The 12,308-nt window shown below is 45.1% G+C and overlaps 1 protein-coding gene across 1 annotated transcript in view; it reads left to right on the forward strand.

Annotated features, from left to right (window-relative positions):
* The window catches only part of ERLIN2 (ER lipid raft associated 2), a 574,625-nt gene that overhangs the window by 186,606 nt on the left and 375,711 nt on the right, over positions 1-12,308 (forward strand). Inside the window, exon 6 of the mRNA XM_069617980.1 lies at positions 11,856-11,981. Coding sequence (XP_069474081.1) covers positions 11,856-11,981 — 126 coding nt within the window. The remainder of the gene's footprint in view (positions 1-11,855; positions 11,982-12,308) is intronic.

A 12,308-nucleotide genomic window follows, 5' to 3' on the forward strand; every position in this document is an offset into this window, starting at 1 on the left:
ATAGCCATTCTGAGAGCATCGCGGGGGTCACACGGGGGTCAGGTTATCGTTGTTCAGCTGGACCCATTGTAAGTCCTTCCTGTCTCTCAGATGAGGGATGAGGACTCTCATCTGGGCCGCTTGGTAGTATCGCTCGATATCGGGGAGGCAAATCCCCCCCCCACCCTTAATCTTTGGGTAGTGTGAGGGTTTCGTAGGGTATTCTAGGTTTCTTCCCTTCCCACAGGAATCTGGTTATTGCCCTTTTCACTTGTTTAAAGAAGTCCTCTGGGACAGTCACGGGGAGAACTTGGAAGGGGTATAGGAAGCGTGGGAGACTAACCATCTTGATGGCGTTCAAGCGTCCCATCCAGGAGGTCGTGAGCGGGCGCCATTTTGTGAGGTCCGCGTGGAAAGCGGTGAGAAGTTGGGGGAAGTTGGCCTTGTATATATCAGTGACGTCTCTCGTCAGGTTGATGCCAAGGTATCAGAGTGTCGGGCCTCCAATGGTATGGCCCAGTTGATCGAATTCCGCTGTTTGGCTCGTGGTGGGTTCACATAGTGGGAAGAGAATGGATTTGGTTCTATTAATTTTGAAGCATGATAGTGAGCCATATTCTTCAATGAGTTGAATCGCTCGGGGGGGATTGATGTCATCGGATTTTGTACATGGAGTAAAATATCGTCTGCATATCGGGCCAACTTATACTCTCTTCCGTGCACCTTCAGACCCTTGACACTTTCATCTGTTTTTAGCGTTTGCGTGAGTGGTTCCAGTGATGGCGCGAACAGTAGTGCCGAGAAAGGGCGTCCTTACCTCTTGCCTCTGCCCAGAGGGAACCAGCAGGAGTACTGGGAGTTTACTCTTACGGATGCTCGAGGCGAGGTGTATACGGCTTTGATTCCTCGCCGAAGAGCAGGGCAGAGGCCTATTTTCTTTAGTGTTGCTTCCAGGAAGTGCCATTCCACCCTATCGAATGCCTTCTCCGCGTCGATTAATAGTGCAGGTGTATTTGGCATTTTCTTGGCTTCGTGTATGAGGTGAAGCGTCTTGTGGGTGGAGTCTGCTCTCTGTCTACCGAGGATAAATCCCACCTGGTCGTTGTGGATTATGTCGGGCATGTGCGTCTCCAACCGTGCAGTGAGGACCCTTGTGTAAATTTTGGCATCTGTATTTAGGAGGGAAATAGGGCAATAGGATGCGCACTGCTTGGGATCTCTGCCATCTTTCGGGATGACCGTAATTAGTGCTTCGGAGAAGGATTCGGGTGCGGAGCCGGTTTGGAGGATGTGGTTGAAGAGCTCAACCATAAATGGAAGGAGGGTATCAATGAAGGTCTTGTAGAACCCTGCCGTGTAGCCATCATTTCCTGGGGCTTTCCTTGTTGGGAGCCTTTTGATTGCGTCTTCTATTTCTTTGCCTGTGATGGAGTGTCAAGGGCTTGTGCTATATCCAGGGATAGGCTTGGGATAGTTATCTTGTTCATATATTCTGTGGTTGCCCTCTCGTCCGGTGTGGTATCTGAGGTGTACAGTTTCTCGTAGAAGTCGGCAAAGGCTTCGGGGATGTTGGTGGGTAGATTCCTGCGGGGGTCATTCCCATTTTCTATAGTTGACACCCATCTTTCTTTACATTGTCCACCTCCATTAGCTCTGGTGTGAGATATAGATAGTCAATTCCGGTATATGTGGCGTGTGGTGCAGAATAGAACATGAAGCTTGTTTGCTGGGAGTTCATATGACGGCATGTGTCTTTGAGTTTGTAGATGTCCCGCATGTCTATTTCTTCTGAGCGGTCGGCCTCTGGTGGGTTATTCGTCTGTGGGTTGCCGGCTTGTCTATCCAGTGTTGCATCCGCCCACATATTGAGGTCGCCTGCTAAGATTACTTAGCCTTCTGCTTCGATCATGATTCTGGGGACTATATGTTGTAGGAATCTGGACTGTCCAGAGTTAGGGGCATATATGGATGCGTCAAGTGTGATGGTATCTTGCCAACCAGTACGAATGCTCTGCCGCTTACATCTATCCAAGTTTTCAAGATTTCAAATTGGAGTCCTTTACTGATTAGGATACTGACGCAGCTTTCCTGAGAGGACTTGAGCCCCAGTATTCAGTGTCGGTCCTGGCTTACAGGACCCTTCTTTCTTCCCCTTTAATGTATCTAGTTTCCTGCAAGAAGAGTATGTCGAGTTTCGCCCTTTTGAATTCTCTGGTCACTAGTGACCTCTTGGTTTGGGAATTGAGTCCCTTGACATTCAGTGTCCCAATATTAATTGTGTTGAGCCTATCCCCTTCTCTGTCTTCTTTCTCCTCCTTTCCCCCTGTCATCGAGGGTTTGCATCCTTGGTTGGTGGCGTCTGATTCGGACTGGATGAAAACTGTCAGTCCAACGTCGAACCACCAGTGGGAACCGTTATTGCACAGTCCTAATTGCAAATACAATCATTTTGATGTATTGAGCCCCCTTTCCGCTCCCCCCCCCCCCCCCGTCTCCCGCTCAACGCTTAGGACTTAACTATAACTTTCATAAACACATAGGGATTCTTAATAATACTTTTCAATGGGCATTACTTAATAGTAGTTGCTCACTGTACAATTGTTAGAGTGTGACACTAATGACAGTTCTACCGTATTATCAGTACTGCCGCGCGATCGTGTTACTTTACAGATATACTATAATTGTATTTAGTTAGCAAAACCACATAAAATGGTCTTTTAGGAAGGAAAAAGGTTGGTTAATCACACGTCAGCAGAGTTTAACGTTCTAGAGACACTTTTCAGGCTAATGCTTTTAAAGTGCAAACCCTAACAATACGAAAAGAGCAAAAGTTCCTCGGGATACTTACAGTCTCTAGAATAAGTTACTTAGCAATATAACACGAGGGGGACCCTGCAAAAGGACTCTCTAAAGGGACACAATCTGGAAAGCTTGGTTCAGAGGTAGAGTGGACACCCTGGAACCTCTTCACACAGTCCAGTCACACTGGAGCGCCTCTTCGGTTCATGGTAACTTATACCTTTCACCCCACAGTACCTTAGGGTGGTTGACGATAATGCAGCTGGATTCTCTCCTCTTTCTTGATCTGGTGACCAAAAGGACTACAGTAGCAGTCGTGAGAAAGAACCCTCAGCATGGATTTCTTCAGTCTCCTTGGTCTGTCTGCGGTTTTGGTGCCTTTTTCTTAGCACCAACAATGGACTGTTTCCACCCAGTCGATTTTCTTCAGTTCTGAAGTCCTGCACTTCGGTGAGGGGACTTAGATAGGTGGGATTGTGCCTCTGGTGGTTCAACTGTATCTCACAAAAGTTCTAGATGGGTTCGGCCTTTCAAAGACGTGGCACTGCAAATGGGTCGGAGGTCTCCTGGTATTCACCGTCTGCAGCTCAGAAAAGGCGCACAGGGCCTCGGGAGATGGTTCATTTCTTTAGTTCGTCTTAGAGCTGGTTGGTCCCACCAACCAAAGTGAATTAGTCGTCTTCTTTGGAGCTCCTCTGTCGAGTAGAAAATTGGCTCTGGACAGCAGTGGTTGCTTCACAGTGACTGGAAGGGTCTGCAGGCGACTCTGGTCATCTACAGCTTTCGGTTCTTCTGTTCCAGTGGTCTACTTGCCTTTCACCTCAGGAACCTCACCTTTTATTCAGTTTTCCCACACACTCCTATGCAAAGTCTCTCAGCATTTTACAGAAAAGGGTGGGTGGCTGTCCAATCAGTACTGGTTCCATTTAGGCCCTCAGATAAAGGGCAGGAGTGAATAACTCTTCCCCCCCCCCACACATTTCCTGCTTGCCCAGACTCCATGGAGCCTCTGCAGTACCTAAGGGTTCCCGCCAAAGGCAAAACACACACACACACAGATCTCCCCCTCCCAGAATGGCAGAAGAAAGGCTTACAAAGAACAACCACGATGGAAATGGCCAAAAAAGAAAGAAGCCATGTTAGAACATAGATGACCCTATTTTGCACAACCGGGACTGTGAATACAGTCTGCAGTAAAACAATAGCACAATAGTTGGTAGAACACGCCCACTGCCACCAGGAGGGATGTCTATGTGACTAAAAAGTCACACAGGAGCCGAGAGAAGGGGGATACTAGGAATCCCCTTGGCACTCCACATAAGGTGGTGTGTGCGCTAATCTCCCACAGTGCAACGTTTTAGGAAGGATACAAAGTATCCCTCTATACCTAAAAAAAAAAAAGAACAAAGAACAAAGAACACTGATGCCTTTAAAGAGATCTGGAGGAAAGCAGACTCCATAGTAAAGGGTAAACTCAGAATAGAGTTCCAAAAGTCAGAGCAAATAAGAATGAATGAGGGGGGAAAAGGCTCCCCTCATTCAGGATAGAAAGAAAAAAGGTCCAGAAGTCGAGCAAAAAGTGCTGGGTGCATCACTAGGAGAGGGAATGAAATGTAAAAATGATAAATCTCCCTAAAGGACCACCGGTGTTACAAGTCTACCTTGCAACATTTATAACTTTCTTCAATCAAGAATGGCTACAGTTGCACACCAATGTTAACATTTAGAACACAGTAGAGTGGGAGTAACTTAACTTGTATACTACCTAGAGGCCTAAAGCTACTTGAGGATAAGGAAGATGAAGAAACAGCGGTAGCGACTTCCAGCAACCAGAGAGCCTGCTGTATAACCAGAGGCAGATGTAACCCTTCCTTCTATCCGACATAGCGGTCCCGAAAACTATGACTCCTACCCAGAGGCTGGGGAGACCCACTAGGTTGAAGACCTGCTGAAACCTTGGTGGACTCCTGCTGGACCTCCAGAGACCAGGTTCGAATCCCTGAGGTCCTCTCACCATAGTGCAGGACAGAGAGAGTGAAGAGTATCCGATCAGCGAAATTCGTTCATCTAGCTCTTATAAAAAGGCGCCAAATCCACAGAGCTTTGAGAAACGGTGACACATCTTTTGCTGGAAGCCTCCTCTGGCAACTGCTGCTGCAAGTTCCAATCCAGTGTCCATTTCCTCAGTCTCGAGACCAAGAATCTAGCGACCGGGCCCTGTGCTGCTGCATCCTGAAGGCATCCACTCCGAAGCTCTTCTTTTCTCCTAAGGTACTGTGGCTTGGGTAATACTTACCTGAGGTCTTGTGTGAATCCTGTGAGGCTGCAGGGGTGATTAGTGTGGTTGGGAGTTTACCCATACCACTTGCCCAGACCTACTGCTGGACACATAAAAGGGAGCCTTCTCTGAAGTCACTGAACACTTTTAACTAACTCTGAAGCTAATACTTGTTAGACAAGATATCCTTTGGGACTCTGACTTTCCTGTAACTGAACCGTATCCTGACTTGCCCACAGCTGGCACCTAGACCACTAAGGGTCCCTCTTCTGCCTCTGAGAGAACTCATGGTATGGACTAGGGAAAGCCTTTGATGGTGAGGATTCTGTCGTGAAATTGTAACAAGTATAAAAGTACTTATTTTTGGGTAAGATTCTCATACTTATGATGAATCTTCCTGACCTATGTCAACCCCAGAACATTTTGCTTGGATTTAGTAATTATTTTACCTTGTCCCTGGGTGAGTGGGAAGCTTTTTCCCCCTCACCTAGTCCTTTTCTCTTTTTATGGGTGACCTTTTTATGTCTCTCCATTGTGTAAGATTGGAGTTATAGTTTCCTATAATTTTGGACTGACTGTAATGTAATATGGCAGCACACAGCATTTTAAACGCAGCGGCTTCCTTTTTAATTCTTATTTCTTGGGTGAACTACCGTTCCCAAGAAGTAAAGTGGGATTTCATTTTATATAGTTAGCCAGCACACCACACCTTATGTGGAGTGCTGGGGCGATACAATGTATCCCCTTTCTTACTTAACTGGTAACATTTTTGTTACAATTGAACGTTTACTTGAATGGCCGGTGGCAGTGATTTTACGGTAGTGACATTTTAGTCTTATTGCTCGCAGGCTGTTAAATCAGCCTTGGTAATGCACAGAAGGGCCACCATTCTGGTAGAATGGTGGGCTTCTGTTTTTTTTTTCTCGCCATTTCTCGTTTGCTTGTTGTTTATGAGGTACTTCAGGGATTCAGATCGTGTCTCTGGAGATCCAACAGGAGTCAATCAAAGTTTCATCAAAAATCTGACTTCGGAAGACGTTTCATACCACTCATGCTCGAGATCCCCAAGTATTGGCAGGTTTGCAGCCCTGGAAGGTCCCAGCGCTTCAAAGTATGGTTCATTTTGCAAGTCGTTTCAAGCCTAGTAGATGTCACCTGCTCTGGGTAGGGGTCATTGTCTGTTTTGGGATCCCCAGGTTGCATGGAAGTCAAGGTCAGAATAGGCTCGAGTTACACAACATGCATCTCCGGTCGCTGGAGTCGATTACAGCTGTCCTTTCTTCCTCTTTGGATTCATCTCCAGTGGTCGACTTGTCTTCAATTTCCAGAATCGGACTTTTATACAGGAACCCACAAACAACTTCTGCAAACATTTCCTGCAGTTACAGAAGGAGGTGGTGGCTGTCCAATTAGGACAGCTAGCCCCCAGTGGGAACTGGTTTAGCTCAGGCACACCATAAGGCAAAGGGCTGCAGAGTTTCGGACTCCTCTCTTACTTCCTGTCTTCAAAGACACACTGGAGTCTTGGCACGAAACAAAAACCGTTCCTGCCGAAGACAAAACTTCAACCAGGACCTCACTCCCTTGGGACAGCAGAGGAAAAGGACGAGAACACTACAAATGGCGAAAAAAAGAAAGAAGCCACAATTCTAGCAGAACGGTCACTGTCCTGTGCATTAACTTAAGTCATTAAAGTATATACACTGCCACCAGCCTTAAGAGTTTGCTTGCCACAGTAACAGAAAGGCTACTAGTCAGTGAGAAAGGGAATACCATGCATCTCTCCAGCACTCCACATAAGGTGGGGTGTGCTAGTTTCACATATAAAATGTAAAAGGGATGGAAGTCCCTCTCTGTCCTTGGGAACAGTCGTTCAACCAAGGTAAATCGAGAGTATATATAAAGGGAAGCCCCCAGGATAACCCAGCAACACTGCACATAAAGCAGTGTATGCTGCCATAGTAAAAAGTAGATGCCCAAAAAGTCATAGAAACTATATCTTCAAAAATACATTAGGGAGAGACATAAAAAGGTCACCCCGCAAAAGACTAAAAGAAAGGGTGAGTGGGGGGAAAGAAGATTCCCACTCATTCAGGAACATGGAAAAATTTTCACCAAGTCCAGCAAAAAGTTCTGGGGATCTAACGGGTGAGGAGGATTTAGCATGGAAATGAAAATCTGCCCTAACAAGGGTCACCGTGGGTTCAGGCAGAGGAGCAGGGCTTCACCGGGACTTCACTGGAGTTTGTGGTGGTCAGCTGCAGAAATTGGCCTCTGGTCGTCATGGGTGCAGAGGTCTTATTTTATCTAAGATCTGGACTGGAATCTCGCCCAGGTCTACCAACGGCAAGGACCTGCACCATTCAATCTGGTAGTGGCTATCCAATCTTGGATAGCCACGTGCCACATCTGCCCAGCAACAGACATTCGGGCACCTGGATGTGGACTGCGACTAGATGTCCACAGCCCCTACATACATCCTCGCACACATACTGCCCCTTTGCCTGGGGAAAGCAGCAGCTTTCCCCATAAAAGGGCTTCCCATATATGGCAGTTCTGTACTGTAGAGAACAGGAAGGCCAAAGAACAATATGACCAAAGGACCAGGAACAATCTTGTGGCACGGCTATTTGAGTGCTAGCCATTCTTAGTAGCTATTCCCGACAAATGAAAAGGTGCTGGAGTAAAGAGTTCAAAACATGATGGAAATACCTGCAATGCCACCAACCCATCCTGGATACGTTGTAAATGTAACCAAAAAGCTACAAAAGAACATTTTATAAGGATGCAAAGTATCCTAAAAGCTCTTCATTCTAGGGTGATGTGTGCAGTTGTAAGAATACAAGAAATCCATGAAGACAGTCTCTCAGCACTGATAGTCCTATGGACAGATCAGTCTCCCTGTAAAAAGTAGCACAAGGGAAGTAAAGCGGACAGCTTATCTTGACTCCAAAAAGTCAGTTCAGGATTTTAAACAAAGCAGCACAAAAATGGGTATCCCGTAGAAGTCAATGGAAGGAGTGCAGCAAAAAGAAAATCTTTCCTAACGTGTCTACTGATGCAGCTTGGATACCTAATCCTTAATTATTTGTTCAATTGCAATAGAAACACTGATATGCTACATGTTGATTAAAGTTGCATAAAAGTCAGTAACTTAATAGATGGGGTGGAGTTAATTGGACATGTCATTTATAGATCACTCAAAACCCAAAGGACATCCTAATGATGTGTGATCCTAGTTGTTGGGGAGAATTTCTAATTTCTGTGCAAATTCCTCCCACATTAGAGACCCCCATCTCTTTTGCTGGACATAGGACTTTTTAATTTTAACTCCTGAGTGAGTGGGACCTTTTTCCTCACTCTCTCGTATTTTTCCCTGATTTGGATTTTATGTTTTCAATGTTTTTGGAGTTTGACAAACTCCATAGGCATCTGCTTTTTGTCTAGTGACACACAACACCCTCAGTGCAGTGTCACTGAGAAATCCTCTGGATTTCTCTTAAGGTTTAAATACCTTTTCTTGTGTGAACTACAGTTCCCAAGAATAGTAAGGTGAAATTGATCTTACCTTTCTACTTTGTAGGTCCAGCACACACCATCTTATGTTGTTAAACCGTATTTGCATATTACCACCTTGTTATGAATATTGGCCTAAGCCCATTCGCGTTACACGGAAAACCGCACCTGTAATATTCTGCTTTTCGATCAACTCCGTTGCCATTTTAAGAATCGTTCTCCATTTTGATTTCAACTCTTGTTTCTGTGTTCTAAAATGGTGGACTGTGTTTTCAACTTGCAGCCAAGCCGAATGACCTTTGAGTTTTGTTAATATTTAGGCTGACCGAGAGCAGACTGTTTGACCAATGCAAAGAAACCTTGTGACTCATATGAACTGCAATCCAAGTGTTGTCTGCGCTCACAAGCCTCATCCTCATATAAACACTAAGACAATGGAAAACAAACTCCGATCGTGTGTTCTGGCTGAACTGCATTGTAGCGATTCTTGGAACAAGGCTTACTGTGGATCAGAGAACCAACAGCACCATTGTAACTTCATGGACATGAAGCCTTGTTTAATTCCTTGTACAATATTGTAATACAATAGCCTGGCTCAATACAATAATACAGTAATACAATAACCTCTGGCTCCAGGGTGACTGGGGTAGGCAGGAAGGGAGGGAGGTGGCCGGAACTCCCTTTGCTTAGTCCCCTAGGATACACAAATGCACTCTGTGATTGTCTGGCTGACTGTCCGGCAAGGACAGCCACCCTGCTGGGTGAGTGACAGCTAGGCTGGAATGAAAGGGAGGGAACTGTATAAAAGGCGAGCCTTTTGGCTTGGAAGGCAGAGTCGACCACTGGACGAAGGAACCGAAGAAGAACTTGAAGAGGACGCCTGCTGCAACTCCTGGACCGTTGGTTTGCCTGGTGAAGCCCTGCTGCAGTGCCGAAACGCCAAGTTTGCATTGACAGAATAGTCCCTGCAAGGACGACTTCTCCCCTTGAGTTGGTGGGACCAATCAACTCCAAAGTAAGCCACCTGGACATTCATCTGAGAGCTGGTTGAATTTCCACAGAGTGGCTGCTGGAAACCGTAGAGCCAGGGAGAGGAGGAACACCAGTTTGTGTGCGTTGATTTTAAGTTGGCCAAGAGCTCCAGGAAGATCCTCTGGGCTCCCAGGAAGCAGGACTGACCAAGCCTGCACCCCCTCAATAGAGTGCAGGACCCCAGAAGCAATGAAAGTCCATCTCTACTGCCAGGAACAGCAGTGTTGATATTTGCGGTAGATGCAAGGAGCTGAAATACTGAACAGCCACTGAAAGTGAAGTTTGCCGGTTGCGAAATGTGACCGTCCCAGTGCAGTGCAGGGATCCCCTGACGTCCTCCCTCTTGTCCCCACGGCTGAGGGCCAGGAACAGTGAGATCTGCAGAGCTGCACAGGAACAGGAGTCATCTGTTGCATCTTTTCTTAATTTTAAAGGTACTGTACAAAGTCTAAGTGAACTTATCTCCTGCTGTACAGTTACTTGCATCTTCTACTACTCACACGTCTAACAGCTTGTGGCCCTACATTGATTCATCTTTTTCTTCAAAGACTTCTGAAACATTGTACAAATACTTTTCTACCCATCTTCAAAGAAGTGCTTCAGCCCATATAGACTCTGGCATATTGACTTTGGCTTAGCCTGTTTTACCTGAATGACTCTTATTGGGCGATCTGAAAGTATTTGCCTGCTTAAGAAATATTTGTGATATCTTGTTTGCTCTAATAATCTTTCCCTTTTTACTTGCTCTTAACTAATTCTGAATGCTAACAGTAATACATTGTCAACAGCACCCTAGCAATTGAAGTCATCTTGAGGTTGTAGGTCTCTGCTGTATGCCATCCCAAATGGGTAGTTACTGATTCTGGACTAAGTGGTTGTGTAGTTTTGAAGTATATTTGTGTGGTGTTTTACAGTGCTCCCTTCTGAAGAAGGCTTACATTAACTGAATGGTAAATTAATAATTGTTTTTAGCAAGAAACCCTGTGTGTGTCTGCTTGGATACTTGTCATTGTGAACCTCTGTGTAACTCCCCTACAGTTCACATTAACCCCGATTGAGATGAGCCTGGCTACTCGTCCACACTACCAACCTGTGTAGTACAGACTTATACCAAAGGTTGGGTTACTACTGCCAGGAGGTCAGGGTTGTTGTAGTGTACCCTAAGGGTACTGCATATAATATTGCCTAACAACCTGTTATCCAAGAAGTGCATCAGAACAATAGACTTTGTCCAGATAACGTTGGCTGTCCTGGCTCCCTAAAGGCACTCTTCCAAATCCATCGACTTTGGTCTTGCTTGTCCATCCATAGGTTGTGCTTGTTAAATACTGTTACTGCTGGGAGAGGCTTACCTAGATTTCATTGGAGTATTCAGTTGTCCTAAACCTTTTAAGACCCCGTTCTAAACGTTTTATTTTCCTTAACCCTTCCTTTCTGCAATCCAGAGTCTCCAAAGTATACTGGTGTGATATATAAATGAAATATTATCCTTGTAATTGAAGTCCCTTCAGGGTGTAGGAGAAATGTATTGAGCATATGCAAAGAGTGTTCACCAGCTTTGATTCTGTAAAGTAATCCAAAAGTTTGCTTGACATATTACAAACATTGCCCTTTTAAACAGTGCTTATTTAAAACTGATGTTAAATAACTATTTTTAACTGAAACCTTAAGTGTTAACTGGTTACTTGTATTGACAAATTTCATTTTTACAGCTCACAATTACCCCTCTTGAGATAGGCCTGGCTGCTCAGTCACACTACCAACTTCTGTAGTACAGACCTATACCAAAAGGTGGGTTAGCTAATCCCAAGCAGGACTTGTGTAGTCTCACACAGTGTGACTGCACCAATTCTTACCTAACACTAGTTACGGAAGGAACTTGTTTCATGCTACCTTTCTTGAACCTTTTTATGACTAATTCGGCAATTCCACATGTCTCGTTTCCAGCTGTATTCATTTAGCGGCTCATGCTATTTACCTTAATCCAAATGTTCATTCTTTCAGCAATGTCACTTAATTGTTGATGACTCTTTCGGGTTGGAACACCTATACTTCTGCACACGTTGCCAATAGTTGACTGCTTACTCTCTCTGATTTGCTCTGGCCTCCTTTCAATCTCTTCTCCCTCTCCTCTGTGACAGCTGAGGGCTGCTTCACATCCACACACAACCCTGTTATCATGAGGTGGTAGTATCTGGTCATGTGGTAGATGTGTCTGGTGAGTGTTCTAAAAGGCCTCTTTCTCTTCCAGTCTATGATATTGTCAAGAATTTTACAGCGGATTACGACAAGGCTCTGATTTTCAACAAAGTTCATCATGAGCTGAATCAGTTCTGCAGCGTGCACACCCTTCAGGAGGTTTACATCGAGCTGTTCGGTAAGATGGTGTGCTAATTTATGACTTTTCCTGATGCCCAGCTATATATACAAGCAGCATGCCTTTCTGTTTACTCCATGTATTAACTACCACTAGCAATATTCCTAAATGAAGTTCCGAAAAAAGGCTACTACTTACATGATCATATCTAAACAGCTTTCATGTTCATCATTAACCTGGACTTTGAGAATCTCCATGAACTGTCTGCTTCCACTTTGCTTGCCCAGGAATGTCTCCTGGTATCACAACAGGATTTTTTCTTTTTCAATGCTGGCAGTTTTTGGACAAATACTAAGCCGGTTTTCCCCAACGCCTGCAAAGCCAGTC

Source organism: Ambystoma mexicanum, chromosome 10 (assembly GCF_040938575.1).
Source record: "Ambystoma mexicanum isolate Mex_15411 chromosome 10, UKY_AmexF1_1, whole genome shotgun sequence".
NCBI classification, from domain to species: domain Eukaryota; kingdom Metazoa; phylum Chordata; class Amphibia; order Caudata; family Ambystomatidae; genus Ambystoma; species Ambystoma mexicanum.